Below are 26,582 nucleotides of genomic sequence, written 5' to 3'. Positions count from 1 at the left end.
TTAATTACATGTCGATGGAAGGCACAGTAGTCCATTGCCCTTTCTGAACTACAGTATTAGTACAAAAAGCAATGAAAAATCATCACAGCAGAGGCTGTCACCCTTGTTCCCATGTGTGCTATATTTCTTCCATGGATACCAAATAGGAAAGCAAATGTAGTTCTTCTGATTATTTTTTTCTTCATGTGCTGTCTCACATAATAAGCCTCTGTGACTTCCTGCCCCACACCACTTTTTGATGCTCTTGATTTAGGTATGATATTAATATGTCTTTTGAACCATGTATTTTAGCAGCTTTCATATTCAGACGTAAAATCCCAGTTATTGAATGAATATTACACGGGGCAATATTGTGTTAGATGACAGCCTAATTTGAATAGTTAGTCATGTATTCAAAATGCGACCTTTTTTGGCATGGTACAAAAAGAATCTCATCAGTTAATGAACATAGGCAATGCATGCAGTGTGCAGGGAGTGATTGCATTTAACTATGAATTACTTGATCTTTAAATACACTTTTTCTTCTTAAGGTAAAAGGAGCAAATAATTTCAGTACCCTGGCTTGAGTAGCATTCATTGTAATTATTTTTTACCATGATAGCCAGTGGAATGTAAATAGTTTTTTAATTTCTCAATGGCAAATCTATAGCTCCTGGAATTATCTACCTTTTATATACATTATATATATAAATTATATGATTTATCTCACCTTTTGTTTGCTTTTAGGGAGAAACCAGAGCTGCTTCATCAGTGCCAGCTCCACACTGTGGTTGGGCTCAGGAAAAGAATCACATTGACGGATTAGTGCAACAACCCTCCCAACCATGGAAGGGTGCATCTTACAAGAAAACCCATAGGTGACTGATCAGCCAGACTGGCCATCCCTCACCCACAGTGGTAAGCAGCCTTTGAGGTCTGGATATACCTGATATATTTGGTATACCTGGAGCTCGGTCTAAATCTAAATTAAATTAAGCTAAGCACCTAAATACAGAATTTCAAACTTCATGTCATGTGCCTTATGAACAAAACCAAAAAGAGAAAAAATAGCTTCCACTATGCATATTTTAGTCTTGAATCCTGCTTTTCTACCACTTTTCAGCAGTACCCGGTAACTTAACACCTTTGCTTTCATGTTTGTTTGTTTGTTAAGTCAGTCATCACACAATGTCATTTAGAATCAATTTAGCACCCTTCCATTGTGCTGAGTGATTCCAGTGAATAATGATAGCAGGATTAGTGAGCTACTAATTAAATGCTGCTGCCTCTTAGCTTGAAAATGAAACACCTCTATGGAACTTAAGAGTTTCTGGCTTTATTTAGGCTGTGTGTCTGAATAGGCTGTACCAGGTTAGTGTAGACAGTACAATCTGAAAATAAAGTATTCAAACAGCAAAAAAGAAAAGAGGGGGAAGAAGAAGAGAGCAAGAAAGTGAGAGAAGGGAAACAAATTCACCCAGTCATAAAAATGTTGAATTGCATGGCAAATTTTCCACACTTTGCTGAATCCTGAGTGCAGTTTCCTAATTTTGCCTTTGTACAATGCAGATAAAGGGTTCATGTCTGTTCCTACTTCCACTCACAGGTGTGTCTTCAAATTTTTGCAAGTGATAAGCGGTGTAAAATAGGATGTACTGCCTATCTGTTGAAGCCTACAGGTGTACCTGTTCCAGTAAAGCAGGAGCTAGGTTCCTTACCACTTGTGGACTAAAGAACCCATTGAGTGCTTGCTTCTCGTATTGGCTTTACTCCTATGCAGTTTTACCACTTGAATTCACTGATTAATGTTTGAAGCAGAATGAAACCTTTATTTTTTTCAAACTCTGCTACCAAAAATCAATTTCACAGTTCAAAGACAGTTCTTTGTTTTTTCAAAGACATTATTAAACTGATTGTACCATCCTCCTCATAGGATTGTAGTGGTATGCCCTTCTGTGATACAAATAATGCAAATGGTACAAATGACACAAATTATGAGCTCCTGTCTGAAATAATAGGGATTATCATAGAATCAGAATAGAAGCATAAAATAGAATCACGGAATAGCTGGGGTTGGAAAGGACCTTAAGATCATCAAGTTCCAATCCCCCTGCCATGGGCAGGGACAGCTCACACTCAACTGTGTCAACCAAGGCTCTGTCCAACCTGGCCTTGAACACCGCCAGGGGTGGAGCATTCACAGCTTCCCTGGGCAACCCATTCCAGTGCCTCACCACCCTTACAGCAAAGAACTTCCTCCTTATATCCAATCTAAACTTCCCCTGTTTAAGTTTTAACCCATTACCCCTTGTCCTATCACTACAGTCCCTAATGAAGAGTCCCTCCCCAGCATCCCTATAGCCCCCTTCAGATACTGGAAGGCTGCTATGAGGTCTCCATGCAGCCTTCTCTTCTCCAGGCTGAACAGCCCCAACTTTCTCAGCCTGTCTTCATACAGGAGGTGCTCCAGTCCCCTGATCATCCTCGTGGCCCTCCTCTGGACTTGTTCCAACAGTTCCATGTCCTTTTTATGTTGAGGACACCAGAACTGCACACAATACTCCAAGTGAGGTCTCACAAGAGCAGAGTAGAGGGGCAGGATCACCTCCTTCGACCTGCTGGTCACGCTCCTTTTGATGCAGCCCAGGATACGGTTGGCTTTCTGGGCTGCAAGCGCACACTGAAGCCGGCTCATGTTCATTTTCTCATTGACCAGCACCCCCAAGTCCTTCTCTGCAGGGCTGCTCTGAATCTCTTCTCTGCCCAGCCTGTAGCTGTGCCTGGGATTGCTCCGACCCAGGTGTAGGACCTTGCACTTGGCATGGTTAAACTTCATGAGGTTGGCATCAGCCCACCTCACAAGCGTGTCAAGGTCCCTCTGGATGGCATTCCTTCCCTCCAGCGTATCAACCGAACCACACAGCTTGGTGTCATCGGCAAACTTGGTGAGGGCGCACTCAATCCCACTGTCCATGTCAGCAACAAAGATGTTGAACAAGACCGGTCCCAACACCAATCCCTGAGGGACACCACTCGTTACTGGTCTCCAGCCGGACATTGAGCCATTGACCACAACTCTTTGTGTGCGGCCATCCAGCCAGTTCTTTATCCACCAAGTGGTCCATTCATCAAATTGATGTCTCTCCAATTTAGAGACAAGAATGTCGTGTGGGACAATGTCGAACGCTTTACACAAGTCCAGGTAGATGACATCAACTGCTCTACCCCTGTCCATCCATATCCCCATCACAGAAGGCCACCAAATTGGTCAGGCAGGATTTCCCCTTAGTGAAGCCATGCTGGCTGTCACCAAGCACCTTGTTTTTCATGTGCCTTAGCATGCCTTCCAGGAGAATCTGCTCCCAGATTTTGCCAGGCACAGAGGTGAGACTGACTGGTCTGTAATTCCCTGGGTCATCCATTTTCCCCTTCTTGAAAATGGGGGTTATATTTCCCTTTTTCCAGTCATCGGGAACTTCACCTGACTGCCATGATTTTTCAATTGCAATGACCAGCGGCTTAGCAACTTCATTCACCAGCTCCTTCAGGACCCGGCAAATGAAGTTGCTAAGCCACTGTGATGATACCTAATCCTGAACTGACATCTGAAGGATTTTAAATAACAGTTATCAATGACAGGTCTGTAAGCTAGCCTCAGTTCTCTTTATCGTGTTCTAGGATGAAGATGAAGGCATTTGACCCTCTTAACATCCAGATCGAACGCCTGGGCTTTTTTTCCCTTGAGCTCTTGTTGCATTTAAGGATTCATGCAGAATAACAGTAACAGAAGATGAGTCCCATCTGGCTTTCTGTTGGTTGTTAGTTTAATTCAGTGAATGACTACTCAGAGTTTAGTCTGCCAGCCAAGGAAGGTATGCAGTTATCAACATTACTGATAGGATAAACCAATTACGTAAGCTTGTTTTCAAATCTCCCCAAATCCCCTAATACTTAACAAAGTAAAACTCTTCAGTTGAAATGCACCTGCTTACAGAAAGATACAGCACCAAATACAAGTTTCATTTAGAGCTTTGGGTAGACCAAGTGGTTTTGTTGCCATTTTTAGGCATGAAATACAGCATGAAACTGAAAAGACAGTACAGATAAGAAAAACACAGAGTTGTAAGAAAGCCTTTTGAGAGCTGTCAGAAAAACCTTTGAGCTTAGAAGGCTGTAGAAGCTCAAGCACTGAACAGCTCAGTACGTGCTGTGTTTTGGGGGTCTAGTTAGTGCTGCATCCCTGAGCTGTAACAGTATTTCTCAAACTGTGCGTCCAGCCATTGCCTTGCCAGGGCTCCAGATTAATCCTGTGTAGGGAGAGCAAAGTGCCTCTGGGGCTTGGCAAAAATGCTTGTCCTTTCCTCATGAAGATCTGCACTTGTGCCTGGGTAGTGTGGGAGATGGCTCCTCCTTTCTCCCAGCATTTATAGCCATTGTGAAACAGATGATTCCAGAAGACAGTCTAACACACAACTGCAGATGCAGATTTCATTGTAGAGGTCTGAGATGCTTCTGCAATACAGCTAAACTGCACAGGCACATGCAAGCAGTTCCACAAGCCTGCGCAGAACGTGCCAGACCAAGTGAGATGGAGCTTACAAGGGAGAGAACAAAATGCCAAGGGGCAAGAAAGAGGAAAAAGCACAAAGAACAGTGAGAAATTAAAAATGTAGGTCATGGAATGTAAAACAACGTCAATACCAGGCCATGAAACAGGGGAAGCATTTTGTTGCTGAATAACATGTTTCAGACGCAAGTCAGCGTGCAACACACAAAGTACGGAAAATGCTGTGCAAGGCAGGTGTGCAAAAAAGGATGAGGAAACAGAGGAGGATTGGGAACAAATAAAAACTGGGAAGAAAGGTTTTGAAAAAGGAAGAGGTTAGAAGAGAGAATAATGGCACAAAAGCTGGTATGGAAGAGAAGGGCTGAGACAGCAGAAGGAAAGATGAAAGAAGGTACAGCCATTGATTTGGTTTGCTGCTTTTCATTAGAATTGTATCCTTTTGCCACTTCTGGGTGCCATAAAGACATGTATATATATGAAAATACAAACTTTTCAGCTTAACAGGGTAAAACTCCCTTCCAGAAAGAACTCTGGCATCAAAACTACCTGCAAAATCCAATGAAACAACCTTCGGTATTAAGTCAACTGGCAGTGTTAAACAACATCCTGTGCCAAGCAGGGAGATGCCAGCCCAGCTAGATGAATACATGCCAGAGTGTTTACATGATAACTGGTATGATGAATCAAACTCTTAAGCAAATAGATACCTAGGCAAAGAGCAGAGCGACCAAATTCCATGGTGCACTACCCTGCTATCTCTGCTGCGTTGCAAAATGCATGAGTCAGAGGTGGAAGACAGCCCTTGCCAGTATGTGTGGAGAGTACTATGATCCCCACAAGCCCCTGTGTTCTTATTTCCTGATGTTTTCAAGTGTGCTTTCTAGCAGTACTCTGCCCCAGTGTCTATGTGGCCAGTCAAAAGGTCTGCATCAGTTAGAGAAGTTTCATTTACTAGAAGGAAACGAGTCCTGCAAGCAGGATATCAGGTGCTCAGGAGACGGCAACCTCAGAGCCCAACCTCCTGTTGCACAGTTGTGGTCCAGAGCCTGATCTGCCATTCTATAAACAACAATCAGGCCAGATTCTCTGCTGGCACAGAGCCACAGAAGCTCAGCTTGAGCTCTGTCTTCTTTATCTCTTGTAGCACTGAAGACTGTGCTTTAAAAGATGCCCAGGATATAACAGATGAAGTAAAGTGTACTAAATTCAACAGCAACATTAAGTAAAAGCCTAAGCTGCTTAATTTATCCTTGGAATCATTTTACCACTGAGCTTTTTTTACCTTTCTTGTGGGTGCTGTCATAAACGTCCCGTGGGAACAGTGGAATTGGCATTTCTGGACGTTGAAATAGATGCAACTAAAGTAGAGGAACTGACAAGATCATCTCTTGGTGTCTCTTACAACCTTATTTTTTAGTATGATCTTAGCAAATGTGTTCAGTTACTGTTCTAAGCTTGCAATGTTACGCTGCTCCCACTAGACTTGTGTAACAAAAGCCCAACTACCAAACCCCTGTGCTTCCTCCATGCAATACAAAATGTGGTACTGTCAAGTTTTGCAGAAGGTTGGGAAATCAAGATCTGAAGCATGGCAAGCATGTAAAGAAAAAAGCAAAGAAAGATATTAAAGTTAATAGGTAGCCAGCTTATCATTGAATCATAAAATCATGGAATGGTTTGGGTTGGAAGGGACCTTAAAGCTCCCCTAGTTCCAACCCCCTGTCACAGGCAGGGACACCTTCCACTAGACCACCCTCATAGTGAAGAATTTCTTCCTAATATCTAATCTAAATCTCTCCCTTTTCAGTTTACAGCCATTCCCTCTTGTCCTGTCACTATATGCACTTGTAAAAAATCCCCCTCCAGCATTCTTGCATGCCCCTTTAGGTACTGGAAGGCTGCTAAAAGGTCTCCCCAGAGCCTTTTCCAGGCAACCACCACCAACTCTTTCAGCCTGTCTTCATGGGAGAGGTGCTCCAGCCCTCTGATATCTTTTTGGCCTCCTCTGGACTCACTCCAACAGGTCCAGATCCCTCTTGTTCTGAGGGCCTCAGAGCTGGAGGCAGTACTCCAGGTGGGGTCTCATGAGAGTGGAGTAGAGGGAGAGAATCCCCTCTCTTAACCTGCTGGTCACAGTTGGTTTCTGGGTTGCAGGCACACACTGCTGGGTGATGCTGAGCTTCTCACTAACCAACACCCCTAAGTCCTTCTTCTCAGAGCTGCTCTCAATCCCTTCTCTGCCCAGCCTGTATTTGTGCTTGGTATTGCCCTGACCTAGGTGCAGGACCTTGCACTTGGCCTTGCTGAACTCCATGAGGTTTGCACTGGCCCAACTCTCCAGCCTGTCCAGGTCCCTCTGGATGGCATCCCTTCCCTCCAGGGTGTCAACTGCACCTCACAGCTTGATGCCATCGCAAACTTGCTGAGGGTGCACTCAGTCCTACTTTCCATGTCACCAACAAAGATGTTAAACAGTGCTGATGCCAATACTGACCCCTGAGGAACTCCACTTGTCACCAATTGCAGAGTTTTATGTCCTGCTGAAATAATTTTCTGCTTCAAATTTGGGTAACAGTTGCCACAAAACTCCCATGTGCTCACAGCTGGGCCTGGATTCTGAAGAAAGGAACCAGAACAAGGTACCAGATGTCCTTCTAGGGGTTTCCTAAAAGAGATTTAGCTCACCAGAACTGGTTGTCTTCTCCCTGAGTACTGCTATCCCTTCACATTCACCACATGCTCTTGACACTTCACCCTGCCTGTATCTGCTTGGCTTCTGCCTGTGATTGTAACCAATGTGAAACCTCTGGCTTCATTCCTCTCACTGCAGGAGTCGAAAGCACAGGCTGTGTGAGGCAGAACTGAGAGGTAGAGCTGGACATCAGCTGTTTCCTGGTGACTTGCAGACCAGTAAGTACCATTGCACCATGTGGTACCTCCCAGATGTAAGAAGCAGTATGTAATAGTGGACCAGCTCTCTTAAACAGTTACAAAATACCATTAACACCATTTCCCTTTCTATACCTGTTTTTATGACTTCAGATTACACCTGGGTATGGTGTATTGGTGTTTGTTCTGTGCCTCCCAGTGGTACCACAGGTCCATCAGCAACTTACTCCTTCCTTGTCCTTCTTAAATCAAGAATTAATAAGGAGAAGAATTTGCTAACACCATTTTAGGTGTGCTGCCAGCATAGCACAGATGTCATGGTTATCTTGTCAGAAGAAACACTGGTAGCTGACAAGTCCTGCAGAGAGATTAAATACATGGGAGGACTGTGAGCAGTACGAGAGAGACCTGCTGCTGCTGATAAGCTAAAATCAGTGTTTGTACCCCAGCAGTCCCGGTAGCAAACCAGTCAGTTGCAGTGTGCATTCCTGGTGCCTGACCTTCTCCGTGTGGCTGTTGTGCATCTCTCTTAGCCTTCGAGCTTCCCACAACATGGATCAGACTCTGAGAAGGGAGAGGGGAAGGGAAGAGCAAAGGCAGAAGGGGAAATAAATACCTAAATTCTTTATTTTTTTTTAGTTTTATACATAGTGTAGGGAAAGGGACACTGGCAGGGGACAAATCTGAACATTGTTGTGCTAACATGACAGCTTTATGGGAAGGCAGTACTGGGTCAGAAACCTGATTCCCCCTACTTTTGGTTCAAGATCTGTTACGCAGGGAAAAGAAAAACATTTTCAAGGTAAAAACACTGGTAAAGTGGTAGAGAGCAGACCTGAAACCTTCCTGTGCCCTGTGACAGGGTGGTGTGGTTATATAGCTAAAAAATACTGATCATTTCACATGAAATAGGGGCAGAAGAGGATGGTAGAATAAACCCTACCCACCTCACTGCTTTCTGCAGGCTGCAATCCACATGGGCAGTTCCCTCACAGTCCCACTGACAGCCTCACAGCAGGTATGCAGCCTTCGTACTACATGCACAATGTGAGCTCATGCAGCTGTAACATTCTTCCTCCATCACTCATGCTGGTTTTCTTCCTTCCTCTCCCCTCTTATACCTCCCTGCAGCCACTGCACCTCACTTCCATCCTGTGTCCTCCTGTCTCCTCGTTGCTTGGAGCCTCCTCTGGCACACACCTTTTGTGGCTTAGGGAGGAGAGGGAAGGGAGTAGGGGATGGCAGGTCACCTGAGTGGAACCAGGACACTGAGCAGAGTTCAACCTCAAGAACACGAGTTAGTGGGTTGGGGTGCACAGGACTGGGGAAGGTGATTGCAGTTCAAGGTAATCTCTGCTCACGGCTTTTCCTGGGCCGCTCTGGTAGAGCACTACAGCCCAAGCCAAAGGAAGTTCTGCATCTGATTTCCACTAAGAGGATAAAATCAGCCTCTGTTGGCACAGGCAAAATTCAGCCCTGAAGGTATATGAATAATGTTTCCTTAACTGGCATCTGATACTGCTCCTTGCATTATACTCCTATTAGCAAGAGACAAGCAAGGCCTCTCTGACCATCCAGTGGTTCATGATGTTCAAGACAAGCTGTGCAAACCCACTTAAGGAAGGAGGAGGAACAGGACAGAATGTGATCCATGGATTGTAAATCATCACTCCAGCTAGAAAGCAGGCAGGGGTCCTGAGCCTGTTCATCCAGTTAAACGGGTCCATGTGCAGACACTCAGCTGCAGATAACATCAGTGCATCACACAACCTCAGCCTGCAATATGGGCAACCTCAAGCCCACCCTGCAGAGCTGAATTAAACTCACTTTTTACATAGCCTTTACACCCAGCCTGCATCCATGGGTTGCTACACCTGCCATGCTGCTGGTGAAGACACACAGATTAAATATGCTCTTCTCAGACACGGAAGCTATTATTTCTGTGAGATGAAACAGCATCCCACACTCTTATTAACCCGTGCCCTACTTCAGAAGTAAATCTAATTTGTGGTTTTCATAGTTAGCTAGAGCTGGAGTTGGTTTGTCCCTGTGTCTGCTCTGACTGTGCTGGATACATTTATGCAGCACCGTATGGGGCAGAGCCCTGTTTACTGTGGCCTGCAAGCATTATTCCTCACAACAGAATATGGAATTGAGGTGGTTGGAGCTTTATGTTTCACTGGGGAAGAGAGGAGTCAAAGCACAACTGTTACAAATATCCCTTCATAAAGCAAGTTTTGTATTTGGCAGAGAATGACGTGCTGTCTGCTGAGTGACGTTTCTCATCTGGGATATTCCTGCACATCTGGACACATTCCACAGACTGTCTCAAGAGAGAGGAGAGAGAGTTTCAAAGGATTCATTGGCTTTCTAATGGCAAACATCAAACAGAATGGGTGGTGTTTCACAAACAAACTACGTAATGGGGAAAGGGAAGTAGAATCTTCAGCGATGGCCACCACAGCAGCAGTATGTACAGTAATTTATATGGTGGATTCATCTGGAGGTTATGCTACAGAACAAGCAATGCAAGAAAGCAAAGGAAACACAAACCCTTTTTTAACCAGTGCTCTGTATTTTCAGTTATAGTTGGCAGAGTTTATTACTTTTTAAGGCACTGAACATAACTATATTAAACCCATGAAGATGTGTGGAGTGTGAGTGGCATTTCACGATCTTTGTCCGGGGGAAACATAGGACAAGACTGTGGAATTTCAGTTCCTCTGGGGATTCAGCTCTGCTCTGTTGCTGTCCAGTTTGGTTCTGGGTGTACTTACACCACTGGTGACCTGCAGCTTGATGGAAGGCAGCATGTAACAGATTAACACCTGGATGCCTGGAGTGACACAGCCCAGCTTGCAGAAATGGAGCCCTACACACACTTCAGTGATCTCGCAATCCACTTGCGGATTGTTCCTCCTGTCCTTTGAGCTGGATGGCAGATAAACTTCGGTCAATGTATTATACTATGCCCTTTGTAATGAAATAACATCAGATAATATGTATTTAGTGGGGATTTAAATTCCCAAGCTGATTACAAGGAGCTGTTAAGACTCATAAGCTTTTAGCAGTGCCCTGTGTTGAGTTGCAATGATGCCCAGCACTGCAGCGATGTGCTCTTCCCAGTGGTGTTGGAAAGGCTGGGGTTTTGTTAGGAATAAACCTGAGAACATAAAATGTCAGTGATACAACTTGATATTCAGCAAGGATTTAAGTGAAAACTATCTCCTATATTCTGAATTCTTCCAGCTTTAGCAAGCTGTTTGCTCTGAAATCCCAGGTGTGTGCTAATCTCTCCATGTACTTCCCAGCAGTAAAACGAGCCTAGCAGCATTTACTATGCCCAAAGAATGTTACAGAAGGTGACTAATTAATGCTTGTAAAATGCTGCTGAGAAGAGGAACGCGAAATAAAGGGAATTGTTACTTAGTAATGGATGTGGAGGTCTGAGCTCCTGCAGGTGCCTGGTTCACCACAGATGTCAACCCGCCCCTGTGGTTCCCGTTTGATTCGAACCCCTCCATTTTTACCCCTCACCGACACGAAAATGAGCGGTGAAACAAACACCCGGGTTGTGCTTGCACCCGAAGGTTCCCCCTTCAGAGATGAACTTCGCCGGGCCCTTACCGCGCCCCACATCGAACCCGCCCTACCCCGGGCCTTTGTGAACCCCTTTAACACCCGATCGCTACATGCGCATCGGACCGCAGCGGGCCAAAGGGGGGCAGCCCGAACCGAGCGGCACCGGCAGCTCCGGGCACCCGCACGGAGATGGGGAGGGGGGAACGGGGAACGGGGGAGACTTGGGCGCGGCACCTCGCGCCACGCCCCGCGCCGCCCGCCGAGGCCACGCCCCCCTCCTGCCCGCGCGGTGACTCGTCCGAGCTGCCACGTCTTCCCGCTGACGTCACCGCGAGCCGGCTCCTCCCCAGCCAATCCGCAGAGCCAGCCGCCGCGGCCAGCAGACGGGGCCCAGGGAAGAAAGGCGTGCCAAAGCGCATGCGTTGCCGTCGCCGCGAGGCACGCCGGGAAAGCGAGTCCGGCCATCACAGCCGAGTGGCCGCGCTCGCCGCAGGGGGACTCGGTTTCCCGGCGTGCCCCGCGGCCGCCCCCCGGCCATGTAAGCGCTGCTCGGCGAGAGGCCGCCCCGTTTCCTGGTTGGGCTCAGGCAGCCATTTTGGGCTGAGGAGCGAGCGGGGAGGCCGCGGAGCGGGCAGGGCGCCGGCGGAGGGGCAGGCCGAGCCGAGCGCCGGGCGAAGGCGGCAGCTGTTGGACGTCTGCATCCGCGGAGCGCCCGCCTCGGCGGCGGGAGGTGCCAGGCCGCGACCGTCCCCCCTCACAGCGTGCTCGCCGTCCCTCGGGCCGCGGGCCCCACGGACATGTCCAGCATGAATCCCGAATAGTGAGTGTGGGCCGGGAAGGGCTTCGCCGCGGCTCCGTACTGGGGGGGGCAGGAGTGCGATCGGCGGGCAGCGGGGCGGGGGGGAAGGAGGCGGCCGCCGGGCCTGGCGCGGGTGGGGGGGGGGGAGACGGGGGGAGAAGGAACGGGGCGGAAGGGCCGAGCCTTCAGGTCTGAAGGCCCCTGGCCACTGAGAGTGGTGCTCCAGGGGCCGTGGAGGCGCTGGGCCTGCGGGAGCCGTCCCCGGGGGTTGGGTTACGGGCCCTGGCGGGGCGGGAGGGGGTGGGTTATCCGCGCGGCGGGCTATGAAAAGTTAATGATGCCCCCGCCATAAACCGGTGCGGTGGGGCCGGTGATCCCGGTGGTTCCGGCATCTCGCCTCCCTCCCCTGGAGCGCAGTAAGTATGGGAGCAGCAGACGGCGATTTTCCCGGGTCTCGATACTGCGCATCGGGGCCCGAGCTCCAACAAGTGACGGGGGGAAACCAGCGCTTTGTGAAAGCCGATCTTCCTGGCCGCTTTGCTGCTGGCAGCTTAGTAGTCAGAGGTCCACCCTTCACTTTAGCTGCAAGTCATGTGTGTGTCACATGGCTCTTGCAAAACACTTCTTGCCTATGTAGATTTTGCAATGCTGGGAGTTGATAATGAAACGCTCTTGGGGTTGTCTTGGACTGAAATAGAGCTTGCCTAGAAAGCCTGGTAACGACACAGGCTTTTTTCGAGGTTTGTTGTACCTCATATTGTGTTTATGGCCTTTCTCTGTAGTTGGCCTGCTCAGGAGTGGAGATGCCTGAGCTCCCTGCTCAATAGGTGTCTGTATCTTGGCAACTGGAAGAGCAGGGACTTGCCCACCAGGATGTCAGGGGCCATAAACCTTGTTTTGCTCACAGCTTTTTTGTGTGAACAAGGGGAGAGAGTTGGGATTAGTTTAAAAAGCACTTTTAAAACTGCTGTGCTCTCAAGATGTTATGGTTGAAGAATGGTTTTAGTATTTCAGGTGCTGGCTTTGCTGGCGCTCCACTTTGGGATGATGAAGCCACGGTGCCCTCTAATGTGACTGGAGTGGTTATGGTGTTCAAGTGCACGTGTGGTATGACATTACAGCTCTAGATACCCGTTGCCTCTCATCATGGATGGTGCTTTCACAACTTTGGTCCTCAGACCATGCTTTGCCACACAGCTGAGGCTACTGACTTGTGTGGCTATGGCTTTTGTGCTCAATGCTTATGGCAGTGTGGTTGCAAGCACTCTGGGCCTGTTAAAATCACCTGAAGAGCAAGGAGTAGAAGCCAAGCAGTCATTTAGTACTGTGAGATTGTTGGGGATAGTTAAGAGGTACAGCCAGGAACTCGGGTTACATCTTGGCAAGATGACAATAAACAGCCTTCCTCATGTGGCTTTGGAAAACACCAAAACAGTCACTGGAGGTAGTCAGTGGGTGGAAGACCAACAAATAGTTGGTACCCCTGTGGTTGTAATGATACTCAGAGTTAAACTTTATATTGCAGACTGGTGGGCTTTGTAGTGAAAAACTGCCAGCAAAGTGTTGGACCACTAACAGTGTATAGAAACTGGTTGAAGAGGGCTTTTTTTTGTAGGTATTTTTACCCTTGGTAAAGCCTCTTGGCTTTCTAGACTGATGCAGAGAGGAGTTCCCTGAAATGAGATACTGGATGTTATGAAGATAAGGAAAATATTCTGAGGGAGGTTCAGCCTTTGAAGAGTGCTTGTTCCTGGTGGTGAGGGCCCAGTCCTTGAAATGGAGGAAAAGCTGTATTTTAAGATTAATTTGTAGTATTAAGTTGGTATTTCCGGACAGGATTGTGTCTGCAGGATGAGGATAGGAGAATGGGAAGGGTGTGGTGAGATGAACAGAAATTATCTGTTACTGTAATATGTGTACTTGGATCAGTTTTAAAGCAGGAATAAGACTTATGGGATTACAACACTATTCCTTCTGTTACCTGTAGCAGATATAGATACGGATGACCATTTGTCCTTTTAAAAGTTCCATGTCTATAATGTAACACATTCTCACTTCCTTATCACAACTTCAGATCAGGCTATAGCCCCAGATCCTCTCTCCTGGACATACCAGAACTCTGTCAGAGGGCAGTGGGAGAGCTGGTTAAAAGTGAAAGACCTGCCTCCTTCAGTTTTCATACTGAAGTTACAGGATTAGCAGCTGGTGGTGCAAGGGTTTGCAGGGATGGGTATGTGTTAGAGCTTCCTTAACTTCCAGAGCTGTGGGGCAGCTTAGTGAAGTAAATGTGCTTTCCTTCAAGTGAAGGAGCTGAAGAGGGATGAATGAGCTATTAGTGCTAGTGTTTGGAAGCTAAATTCTGGGAATGCCTGCCCACCTGGCACTGGGATGTATTCCTTCTACCTTCCTCCCCCCTTATGGTGTTTAAATGAGGGAAATGTCAATATTGACTCTGTGGTGACTAGGTCATGTCAGGTTCGGCATTTCCTACCCCTTATGCAACTTGCATGTAGTAGGCTGACTAGCATAAACACACTGGTGGGTGCACTAGCTAAAAGCCAAGTGGTATCAGCAATTAGTCTTGATCAGTGTTCCGTAGTGTCTGGATCTTGTTCTAGATAACTCCTTCGAGGAGATATGAGGAGATGAACTGTTTTTAAGAGTAAATTTGGGTGTTTTGCGTTCTGAAGAAGGGTTAGTGAATAGAGGGAGGGGTGGGGGGGATGTCAGTCTTGTGTGATGGTGCTCAGTTTAGTGACAGCTTCTGGGTGGCTGGAATCATTGAAATTGTTTGTGTTCTCACCTTTGCAAACAGCAATCTGTGATGTGGAGTGGCTTTGTCTTCTGGATTCTGTTTACTTACACAAGTAGTGTGTAATCAGACAGCCATGCTTCAATTTTCTTGGGTGGTAGAACAAAGATGGGATTTGAGGCTGCTGCGAGGACCTGTTCGCAGTCAATGTGCGGCTGACATAATGATTAAAGCAGATTCCAGCAATTCCTTATTATATATGGGTAACCACCTAGTCTTGCCTGCTTTGGCATTAAACCTCCCTGGTGTTTAAAAAATCCCCACATCTACCTGTACAAAAGGCAGTATCAGAGGCCCACAGGTCCCTTGTTCTACACAGCTGTGCCCAGGTCTGTCCTGAATTTGACTTCCTGGTGTTCTGCTGAACTTGCTGACTGCTGCGTGGGAAATGCTTGTAGCAGGAAGATGCTGCTTCACTGCTTGAGAATTTGACAGGGCTGCTTTGGAGGTGCCTTTTTTGGCAAGAGGCAATTAACGCATATGTATCATTTATCTCTTCAGCAAGAGGAAGTTGCCATATCCTCTTCCTGATGGGGAGGATTTGAAAGCCTTGCTCTTACTGACAGTACAAACCTACCTGCCTTGCTGCACATGTTCTTCCAGTGTGCTGTCTTAAAGGAGTGAGGTATGACTTACATAAATGGTGAGAAATAGCTGAATGATAAATCTGAATTCACACTGCCTCCAGGTATTGTGGAGAAGATTATGCTGCTTTGTGAAGCCTCCCTAAACCGGAAGAGCTGATGAGTGAAGCTTTTGAGTTTAAAGAGTGAAATTCAGTGGCTTCAGAATTGGTGGGGTGACTCTTCAGGAGCAAATACCAAAATTAACCTGCAGGGTTTGTTGGCCACATTGCTACAGTTGAACCTGTTAATACAAATGTTCTCCCAGTGTACTTCAGTCTAGAAATAGATCTCTGCACATTTTTGCAGCTTATTTTAATTTTTATTTGATCTAAACTGTTGCTGTACCCTGAGAGCTGTCTCTAGCAGCACACCATGTGTAACAGGCTGCTGATTTGGTTCTCAAGGCTGCTCTTAAGGCAACTGCTGTATTTTAAAAGGTCTTAGAGCAGCTGTATCTAGAAAGGAAAGCACTGTATCACTGGGATATGGAATGATTTTAATCTCTTTAAAAATCTAAATAGGGAGATTCTTAAATTACCTCTCAATTGATGCAGGTCTAAGTGTAAGTCTTGCTTACCTGGCAAAACTGGATTTTTGTGGCACATCACCCATTTCTAAGGTCAGGGACAGAGTTCACCCAGTAGGGGCCATTTCCAGCCATGCTGCAGCCTAATGGGTGCTGGCCCTGGCTTTGGTGGCTTAAGTTTCCTTGTGAGCCTGGGGTTGTCACTTGCTTCAGGAAGTACTGAAGCCAGAAGTGAGGGAAGGTCTTAATAACAAAGATGTCAAACCCAGTATTTAAAGCTTCTGGGTTTTTGATGTGTTAACAGTAGTGCTGTGTATAAACCATTATTCTTGTTTGCTTCTGAACAGTAAAAGATGTAATGGCAGGGTAGATCCGGTTCAGAGCTGCTCTTAGTGCTAACAGTAACAGGGGAAGACAAGCTACTTGATTTTTGGGGGCTGGGGGGACCTGAACTCCCCTTGGAAGCAAGGGGAGGTTCATAAGTAACTCTTCATCGCTGAAGCTTTACTTTCCTACACCAGGAAGGATTCCCCCCCCACTAATTTTAGTGAAGACAACACAGTGGTAATATTCATGTGCTACCATTCTTAAGGGGATTATAACATGCTACAAGCTCTAATACTTTCAAGTGTATTAGTGCTTGCTGTAAGTAATAATTTAACTTCAGGCCTGCTGAAAATTCTGGTTTTGCAGAGAACTGAACAACCAAAGCTTCCTGCTGAAGTATGAAGGAGCTGTTTGAAGGCTTAGGCAATTGTGGCTTCAGTTTATGCCTAATCATGGGGAAGAAGGCATAGGTTTAACAGTGGACCAGGTCTCAGAGCTGTTGTAACTTAGTCTGTGTAACCTGGAGACCCAGGTTTCTCTGCTACTCTTGAGCTAAATTATTAGTGGGGTAAGAAGTATTAAATGTGTCTTGCTGCAGTTGCTATTGGGTATTCCTTTGCCTCTGTTCCTGATGGGTGTTGGTGGATGAGAGACAACAGAGCTGGGTAGCTGAGAGTGACTATAACACTGGTCAGTACAGTCCCACTTCAGTGATGTTGAGGCTTAAACCATATTTTTTTTTGGTGATGCTTAGGCTTAAAACATGTTTTTTGCTTGTGATAAGCACAAGTGCATCCTCAAGCACTGACTGTTCGGAGGGGCTGTGGTGTGTGCAAGTGGAGCCACAGGAAACACAAAACTCTTCTTTTGAAGCACACAGGGAGGCAGTGCTCTGGACTCCAGGTTGTGAGGAGGGATTTTGGTGTCCCCTTATGGGCAGGCCCAAGCTTCAAGAAACATGTATTTTGGCTGTGATCACCCGTGTAAGAGCACAAGCAGTAATAATGCTTCTGGCCAGTAATAATGTTTCAACTATCTTGAAGCTGTTAAGAGGCAATGATTCTGTGATATGTGGATTATGATGTAATGTAACTTGTCTCCCCTGAACAGTTTAGGTTAACTGTCACTATACTAAAACTGTTACCCTGTGTTAGTAATGATTTGACAGGTGGAGTAGTGAGTTTTGGGACTGTGCACTGCTATGTATTCTTTGGCTTTGAGTTTATTTTTAATAACTTGAGTGCTTTTTTAGGTTTGCACTGTGGGAGGAGCTTGCATTTTAAGGATCAGCTTTTTAGTTCCTACATTTGCCATTTCTGACTTCTAGCCTTAAGAGAAGTGCTGTGGAAACTGAAGGAGGTTTCAGCTGGGTTTGTTCTTGCTGACAGGGACCAGCCATGATGATGGTTATTTGGGCACTGGAGCAGAGCAGTGGCAAGCAGAGCAGTTGACCATCTGCTTGGCTGTATGGATGCAGTTTCCTGGCTGGATTCCTGCCAGCCAGAGTCAGTGTCAATGCTGAGGAATAATAGGTGGGGACAGTTGACTTTGGGCATTTGCATATACTTTATCTTCTCAGTTTGGGTAAGGGGACGTAGAAATATGTCTGTTTTAAACTCCTGCGGTTAAACAAGAACAGGGCTTAATCCTGGACACTGTAGGGCTGAAGAGTTGTAAACAGACTGGTTTAGTCTAGTACATGCAAAGTAAAATAGCTTGTGTAAGTGGTGGTTTGGTGCTTTCCCTGTGCTACTTGATCTGTAATATTAAACTGCCCCATTAATCTTATGACTAACACAAAATCTAATGTATGCCAACAATGAAGTGTTCACTGCTTGTTGAAGTGTAAGTCTAGGTTGGGCATTGATGGTGCTATGCTTGTTCCCTCAATGCTGGGAGAACTCAGTATTGAGCAAATAAAATGTCACCTCTTCCAGTGTGACTTGAGAATTCCTAATATCATATCTGACATTCTCTGGAGAATGAACAAAACCTCCTCTGTGATGGCTTTAGCTCTATTTTAGTTCCTGAAAGGCAAGTGGAGTATGTGGTTGCTGTCAGCTGTTAATAGTCTATGGTGGGAGGTGGATGTTCATTTTGTTTAAGCAGGCCACTAAACTTAGCACTCATAGTTTGTGTGTTTAAATTTCATATTGTGCTGTTGGGTTCAGCTGGAACTTAAATTTGGGTAACTTAAGCTGAGGAAAGAATTGGTTGCTTTTGGCCAGCTGTGTGGTATTGGTAAAGCTGGGCAGTGAAATCAAGCCTTTAACTTTAAAGATGCAGAGACAATGGCTCTGGTGAGCAGCAGGCTGTTACTACCATCTGTGTGTTACTTGAGTCACTCAACCAAGTATTGAGGCTTGCACTTAATTGCATGATTTTAATCTTAGCTAGAACACAAAGAGCTGAAGCAGAACTCTGTTAGTTTTGCTGATAGTCACATAATAGCCCCAGAGTAACTTCCTAGGAAAGTACAGTTTGAAACAAAAATGCTGTGTTCAGAGCTTTTCCCCTTCCCAAGTAAACTGTGAGTATCCAGCCAGTTTAGGCTAGAGAAGCTTGGAGTTACAGGTGCCTTCCCCAGTAGTAAATTAGTTTACCCTTCATAATACACTAGCCATAAGGAACTTGGTTCTCAGTAGTGTTTGTCATTAAGTGACTTAATCTTGTTTTGTTTTTTTCCTTCTGCAGTGACTATTTATTCAAGCTACTTCTGATTGGAGACTCCGGTGTTGGGAAATCTTGCCTTCTACTTAGGTTTGCAGTAAGTGATCGTGCTTGAAACTCTATTTAAAAAGCTACCAGGTACTTAGCAAGCACCTCTCTGCTACAAGAACTTCTTGAAAGGACTGATGTCTGTCAGGTTTGGTTTTCCAAGGAGTAATTAAAATACTGCAGAACCTTCCTGTCTTCTGTTTCTAGCTGATGTATGAGTAATATGGAAAGAAATAGTATCATGAATATGTCTAAGCTTAATTTTCATTTTCCTGTTAGCTGAGAACAAGGTATCTTAATTTAACTTCCATCATTACACTAGTGGTAGAACACTGAAGATGGAAGAACATACTTGAATTCTGGGGTGTGTGCTTTCAGGCATGAAGAGTACAAGTGTGTCAGGGCAACATCTTCATCAGTCACTACTTGATCTGAATATATTCAGCCAGATGAAGTTTGATGTCTTCATTGAAAAGGTCTATCAATTGCTTAGCCAGGGGGAGGACTGATTTAAATAATGCTCTAGGAATAATAAGGGTTTATGCTTCCTTTAGTGAATGAATGTATAATAAAATGTTAAAATAGCTGGTGAGCTGCTGTGGCTGAAATTTGATGCAAGAAACTCAAGTTTTGTTGTCAGCAGGAAAAGTTAAAATGGATTTGACAGCTCTGAGTAGGAAAAGTTGGAGTCCAGTGAACTCTCTATCTATGTCTATGCCAAAGTGTAGCTTTATGTTGTCATGGAAGGAGAGGAAGGAAGAATGTGGAGCATTAGTCCACAAACTTGAGTCACATGCTACAAGGTGGTGGCAGCAGTTTCCCAGCTTAATTGCTTTAGGCACCTCTGGAGACAGCCTGTTGTGTTTCATGTTGTTAATATGAAATACTGGTCTGGTGTGTACAAATGGCATCACCTAAAGTAAACCTGTTCCAGCTGCTCTTTGTGCCGTATTGGGACAGGGAGACACCAAAACCAGTATGAACACTAGAAGCATGTATCCTGCTCTGCTCATGGACCTGGAGGCATTGGGTTGGAAGTGACACCAAGGCTTGAGCAGTGTTCCCAGATCAGTCTTGCCTGCTTCTCTTGCAGATACTTCTGAGTTAATTTTGGCATCATGTGAATATTCCAGCTCCCCTTTTTGGATAGCCAGCAGCTTAAGTTTAGGCTTAGTTATCTGGTGTTTCTTCAACTAATTAGCTTTTTCCTTTTGAAATTTGAATTTTACCCTGACATAAAGAATTACTCCAGCATTCACTTACCTGTGTTCTTGCTGTACGTTAAATTGCATCATGCTTTTCAAACATACCCTTTTGAGAATTGAAATGTTAAGGAAATAAATGTCATTCCAAAAGGCTTAATGTTTCTTACTTGCATGTGTTCCCTCAGGCAGACATATTGCCTGATGTGTCTTCCATTCACAACCAAATAAATACATAGCTTTTGTGATAGCTGTTGGTTGCATAAAGCCTTTTGTGGTGTATATTTTACATGAAGCTCTATCCTGCTGGCGCTTTTGGAATAGAAACTTCCTTCATGCTGGCAAGCTAAGTCACTAGAAGGTAGCAGAGACTCATCCAGCACTTCATATGTGTCTTAAGGCCTGCTGGAGACCCTGCAGTCAGGTCCATGTAAGCTGCTAAACCAGGGCTGTTTTCCTTCCTGTATTTACACAGACTGCAGAGCTGAGGACTTAACACAAGTACCTCAGCTGTAATTAAACTGCCGTAGCAACCAGCTGTGGCAGCAGAGGATCTAAAATTCAGATGTGGAGTGTGACTGAGGCAAAGCCTCTGACTTGTAGGTAGCTGCTCTATAATACAGATGAAAAACCATCAAAGGAAAATGAAAGTCTGAGGCACCTTAATAACTGTAATGGTTATTCTAAGTAGCTCCTCAATCTGCCAACATGAGCAGAGACTGTTTTTCAACTACAGTTCAAAAGGACTTAACACTACAGGCTTTTTAACTGGTCTTTGGAACATAACTCTTGTTGTTTGAGGTGCTTTTAAGAAACTGCAGAATTTGTGTAAAGCAAACACTCTGAAAATACTTTCTACCCTCTGGATTTTGCCATGAATGATCAGACTCGTTTTGCTGGGGAATTAAGTACCTTTGTCTGCCTGGTGCCTGCCTGTTGCATAATTAAGTAGGTGACTGTGGAAGAGGTGCAGCTGGCCTGACTTCTGTTCACTCTTTCTCCTAGGATGACACGTACACAGAAAGTTACATCAGCACGATTGGTGTGGACTTCAAAATCAGAACTATAGAACTAGATGGGAAAACAATCAAGCTTCAGATAGTAAGTAGCATTTCTCAACTCCTGGGTACTTTAATCTGTTGAAGCACAGAACTACATTCATAACTACTGATAATTATCTTTGTACTTTAATCATTAAAATAGAAGCAGTATCTTCCCTGCTACAAGAGGCTAGGCAGTTTTTACAAGACAGGATTCCATGAGCTGTCCTTAAAGAAGGATGCTTATCAAGGCTGACTGCCTGAAAGAGGAAATGACCTGTTACAAACTTTTTCCTGGGAAGAAGAAAAAGCTGAAGTATTTAAAAGGCACTAGGGGCCATGAGCTGAAGGGTAGAATCCTGTGCTGAAGTGCTCTCTTCTCAAAACTGATACAGTTTTGCAGTATTTAGCAAGAATTTGTGCAAGTGCAGGAGTACCACAACTCAGTTGTCCAAGAAGCCAAGGATTCTGCAGCAGCTGTTAATAGCAGACTGCAGTGTCCAGTGCTGGAAACTCTTTTTGTTGCTGAATGGAAAAATTGACACAGATGCTGGTAACTGGCCTGCTTGCTTTAGCACTGGGCAGTGTTTTCTAGTTATGTTTTTGGCTTTTCACTTGGAATTAAGCAGGGGAAGGGACTTGGCAGTTCTTTCCTCTAATCATGAAGCACTCTAAAAGGGTGACTGGTGTGATGAAATCTAATACCTATGCAAGGTCACACAATCCTTGCCAGCCACTGCTTCCAGCTCAAGCAGAGGCTGTCAGGACTGGAAGGCAATGACTCAGGGATTCCAGGCCATATTGTGGAGCAGAAGTATTTACAGCCAGAAGCCTGAGTCTGAGCCTCCAGACTGTTGTGAGTGTCCTGAGTCCAGAGCAGCCCACTAGGAGTGCTGTCACTGCTGACATCTGGCTGTGAGTGTTTTTAATACACAGCTAGCCCTGTTCTTGATGTGGCTTCAGGCAGAGATGTGTTTGGGTGAGTGCTGTTCCCCCCTGGTGGGGGGAGAAGTTGAGCACCCAGTGTGCCTCCTTAACTCTCCCTGCTCAAGAGGGGAACCAGGCTTGGTTTGAGTTGCATTTCATCTTCTGAAGAGGATGTTGCCTTTAAATCTGTTGCTGCAGCTCCTGTGCAAAGGGAAATTGAAGGGAGTGTTCATGTTAGAGACCCCCTCTCTCTGGCCTTATTCCTAACAGGTTTTCAAGCTGTGGTTCATGTTTGTCCTTCTGACCACTGAACCATGGCTCCTTCATGGATCAGAACTGCTTAATGTTTTCCTTGGTGAGATCTCGGCTACACTTGCCTGAAACCAAACAAATGAGCACTTTAGAGAAGTACCTACTGAAGTGTGTTTCTTCTCAGTTAAAGTATCCTGATCTTCTCAAATTCTGTTTGGTGGACACAGTTTCAGAGCTGCTTCTGTTGCTGTGACTTGGAGGTGCTTGTAGTTGGATAGCTGATCAGCTGAGCTGTATTTCTGGAAGCCAGTATGTAACACTGGAACAGGTACATTGCAATAACCGGTCCTGTTATTTGCCTTGTAGTGGGACACGGCAGGACAGGAGAGGTTTCGAACTATCACTTCCAGTTACTATAGAGGCGCTCATGGCATCATAGTTGTGTATGATGTTACAGATCAGGTAAGTGCTAAACCTGTCCCTGGAGAGTTTCTCCTGGTGGAATATACTAGGCTGATAAGTAAGACTGTGAATTCAGCAACTGAGCACTACCTAAGGAGACAGTGACCAGGCTGTGTTAAAAGTTTATGAAGCCAAATGTCTTTGGTTTGGGGCTAAACACAGAAATAAAAGCAGCAATGGGATCTGTGGCTTTATAGCCATTTTATTTCAGGCTTAACCTAAAACTTGCTGAGCAGGTAATTGATTGTTCAGTGTGAATACTTCTCACCCTGCTTTTGGTCACAGGAAATCTGAGTTACTGGTGGAAGTTGTTGAAATATCTCTTAAGGTATTTGAACTTTGATCTGCAGCAAAACCTGGCATTTGAAGCAGAAAATGTCAGCATGTGTGCAGGGTACAACTGAGGCAGTGTCTTCTGTGAAAGATCTCTGAAGATTACTGATGCAGTAGCCCTGTCTGAAGGGGTTTTGGAAAGTGCAGAGTTTCCTGAATTGATAGAAAAAGAACAATTGGGTTCAGTTGTTAACTTGGATATTGGTGCAGCATGGCAGTTCTGCATTGCTGGAGTCAAAGGTTGTTCCACCATCTCTACAACGATGTGGTTTGCACCTGATGCCTGGCGCTTTGTGAATGCGTGGGATTCTTCTGGTTTTAGCTGGGCTATGTCTTATCTGAGCTACAGGAAGAGGAGGAAGAGTCCCAGGTGGCAGAAGTTGAATAGTCAAGATATGGAGCAGGGAGAAATAATGGGGGGGGGGGGAGTACAGGAGGGGAAGAAGTGCTGATTGTGTAGGGCTTGGACTGAGGAGCCGCATAGACCCTGTGTTGACTGAGGCAATCAGGGGGAGTACTGTAGCATTAAGGAGCTGTCTTGTGGTTGGGGAGTCGCACTGATAAATGAAGTACATTGCTTTATCTTCTTTCCCAGTCATTGCTGAATAATGCTGAGCTTTCCTCTTAGTTTTAAGGGTCTTGCTTACTGCTCTCTTATCTCCTAGGAGTCTTTCAATAATGTAAAACAGTGGCTGCAGGAGATAGACCGTTATGCCAGTGAAAACGTCAATAAGTTGTTGGTGGGGAACAAATGTGATCTGACCACAAAGAAAGTAGTAGACTATACAACAGCAAAGGTATGTTGATGTTAACGTGTTTGCTTAGTTGAGCATCTAATCTGGATTGTAACACACTTGAGTAAGTTCTAGTGCAAAGAAGTGTCTTGGTATGCAGATGCCAAGGTACCATAAATGCCAGCAGCTCACTGACCCCATGCAATGCGAGTCTTCATCAGGCTGGAGCCTGGGAATGGGGTGGTGGTATTGGAACTTGCAGCTTACCCAGCGGTGCCCCAGGAAACCAGGTGAGGTACGAAGCAGCGTGTGAGCTCACTATTCACTGTTTTTTGATTTGCAGGAATTTGCAGATTCTCTTGGAATTCCGTTTTTGGAAACCAGTGCAAAGAATGCCACAAATGTAGAACAGTCTTTCATGACCATGGCTGCTGAGATTAAAAAACGAATGGGCCCCGGAGCGACAGCTGGTGGTGCAGAGAAGTCCAATGTTAAAATTCAGAGCACTCCAGTCAAGCAGTCTAGTGGAGGTTGCTGCTAAAACTCGCCTCCCCCCTTTTTGTCTCACAACAATGAATTTGCAATCTGAACCCAAGTGAAAAACAAAAAAATTGCCTGAATTGTACTGTATGTAGCTGCACTACAACAGATTCTTACCGTCTCCACAAAGGTCAGAGATTGTAAATGGTCAATACTGACTTTTTTTATTCCCTTGACTCAAGACAGCTAACTTCATTTTCAGAACTGTTTTAAACCTTTGTGTGCTGGTTTATAAACGTGTAATCCTTGTTGCTTTTCCTGATACCAGACTGTTTCCTGTGGTTGGTTAGGATGTATTTTTGTTTTGATGTTTCTATTGGCATGTTTAGATGTCAGGTTTAGTCTTCTGAAGATGAAGTTTAGCCATTTTGTATCAAACAGCACAACAGTGTCTGTCACTTTCCATGCATAAAATTTAGTAAGATATATGTAAGATCTGATTTGCTAGTTCCTTCTTGTAGAATTATAAATGGAAAGATCACACTATCTGATTAATAGTTTCTTCATACTCTGCATATAATTTGTGGCTGCAGAATATTGTAATTTGTTGCACAATATGTAACAAAACTGAAGAAAATGTTTAATAAATATTGTACTTATTGGAAGTAATATCAAACTGTATGGTGATAAATATTGTCTTAATTTGTATGGCTAAGGGGGAAATCAGGCTTGCATTGTGCACAAAACGTATCTGTGTGCAGCCATGGCGCTCAGACCTCCTAGTAGACCAGAGCCCTTCCTTGCAAGTGAAACTAGTGACTATGGCCCAAAAGACTGAGTGGTCATGGTGCTTAAGGCACATCTGCTGTACCAGAAGCACCCAGCCAGTGTTCAGGGAGGCATGATGCACTCTGAATGTACAACAGTTCCCTAACTTGGTCTTGGAACTTAATTTATTTCTCAAGGACTCTACTTAGGGAATTCCTGTCTGCTTTGCATAGCAAGGGTAGAGAACAGCATTTCCCTAACATGAATGACTTCAATGTAACCTTGAGGTGGTATAACTTTCTACCAGTATATTATGTCTTTTCTATATACTGTTGATTCCATCCTCTTCTAATCAGTCCATTTCTGACTTAGTGCAACAGCTTAGCTTCTATTCTGTTACGCATAGAGGCACCAGAAGGATGCAGTGGGACAGGAACCCCCACCCCAGCCTGTTCCTCAAAGTAGGCGCTATCTGGAACAATTTGGAACTAACCAGCAGCCAGGAGGTTTTGGACAGTGTGTGATTCTTTGTACAGAGCTAATCAAATCATTAGTGCCTGATGTCTAGCTAAAAGCCACAGGAAAGCTAGCCTATAACACTTCCTATACATGTAAAATTGTTCAGCTTTATCTAAACTCCGATGTTCAGCCTGTTCTGTAAATAGTCTCATGTTTGAAAGACCATGTAACATTCCCCTAGTAGTAAATACACCCTGTGATAGTAAAAACAAATATAGCCTAGGTATGTTGTGAGGTATAAACTAAAACTGGTGCAAATATCCTCTGATTTTTTTTTGGGGGGGGGGTGACTTTGGCTAACAGCTTTCTTCAACATAGTTGCATAAATCAACAGGCAATTGTAATACATGAAGTATTGTCATGGTTAAGTTGAACTCTTCCACTTGAGACCTTCACAATAAAGTGATGTGCTTTCTATTAGAGATGTGCTTGTTGGTATAATTCATTATACAATGTGACTTGCTCCTCCTTGGGAGCAGGAGCAGTAGGAGTAGTGAGTGCTGCCAAGATCAGGGAGTGAATCAGGAGGAGGTGTGTTGAGGGTAAAACATCTTCCCTGCAGAGAAGTGCACAAATGAACTTAAATGTCGAGATGCCTGCTACATACTATCCAAAACAATGTTAATATATACAGTAATAAAAGCATTGCAAAACCAGCTTGGGCTACACCAGTTGTTTGGTGGTTATTTTTTGTCCCTAAGTCATTACTAAGTTACTGTGGTGGTGTTATGAAATGCTAGAGCCTGCAGAGGTCAGGCTTGGAGGTGTGTGGAAGAGGGCAGAGCAGAGAGAGAAACCTGGAACAAAGGCACTGTTGTATTTTAACCTGTGAGCTCAAATGTGAAGTGTTTAAGCACTGCTCTGAGTGCCCATGGGTATGGGACCTGGGGTTGGCAAGGCCAGTGAGACCAGTCGTGCTGTAGCCATTTGCTTGAGCCTTTCTGCTGAAATTTAGACTCATAGAATTGTTTGGGCTGAAGAAACCTTAAAGCTCATCCAGTTCCTACTGCTGCCAAGGGCAGGGATACCTTCCATTAGAC

The 26,582-nt window shown here is 45.1% G+C and overlaps 1 protein-coding gene and 2 long non-coding RNA genes across 4 annotated transcripts in view; all 3 read left to right on the top strand.

The window, feature by feature from the left end:
* LOC133213756 (uncharacterized) overlaps window positions 1–26,582 on the top strand; it is a 532,499-nt gene that overhangs the window by 428,511 nt on the left and 77,406 nt on the right. The gene's annotated exons all lie outside the window — the stretch shown is intronic.
* On the top strand, window positions 186–10,090 carry LOC133213751 (uncharacterized). Its single transcript, XR_009725871.1, has 3 exons — window positions 186–253; window positions 731–897; window positions 9,686–10,090. It is a non-coding gene; the product is annotated as an uncharacterized LOC133213751 (long non-coding RNA).
* RAB1A (RAB1A, member RAS oncogene family) lies at window positions 11,613–26,198 on the top strand. Of its 2 annotated transcripts, XM_061356231.1 has the most exons (6): window positions 11,613–11,837; window positions 18,802–18,874; window positions 21,033–21,128; window positions 22,613–22,708; window positions 23,707–23,838; window positions 24,119–26,198. In XM_061356231.1, the coding sequence occupies exons 1-6, from the start codon at window positions 11,815–11,817 to the stop codon at window positions 24,314–24,316; spliced, it is 618 nt and encodes a 205-aa protein (XP_061212215.1). In that variant the 5' UTR covers window positions 11,613–11,814; the 3' UTR covers window positions 24,317–26,198. The 2 variants fall into 2 exon arrangements, with proteins under 2 accessions (XP_061212215.1, XP_061212216.1); XM_061356232.1 differs by lacking the exon at window positions 22,613–22,708.

This window comes from Neopsephotus bourkii, unplaced genomic scaffold, assembly GCF_033783945.1.
Source record: "Neopsephotus bourkii isolate Nb327-2 ecotype Australia unplaced genomic scaffold, CSIRO-AGI_Nbou_v1 NB_845, whole genome shotgun sequence".
NCBI lineage: Eukaryota > Metazoa > Chordata > Aves > Psittaciformes > Psittacidae > Neopsephotus > Neopsephotus bourkii.
Note: the sequence above shows the minus strand (reverse complement) of the source record. Positions and strands in the feature narration are given on the sequence as shown.

Excerpts from the sequence above, each read along its gene's own strand:
- RAB1A (XM_061356231.1), top strand. The coding sequence starts at position 11,815 with ATGTCCAGCATGAATCCCGAATA. Across the intron at positions 18,875-21,032 it reads GCCTTCTACTTAGGTTTGCA|GATGACACGTACACAGAAAG; the intron begins GTAAGTGATCGT and ends TCTTTCTCCTAG. Across the intron at positions 21,129-22,612 it reads AAACAATCAAGCTTCAGATA|TGGGACACGGCAGGACAGGA; the intron begins GTAAGTAGCATT and ends TTTGCCTTGTAG.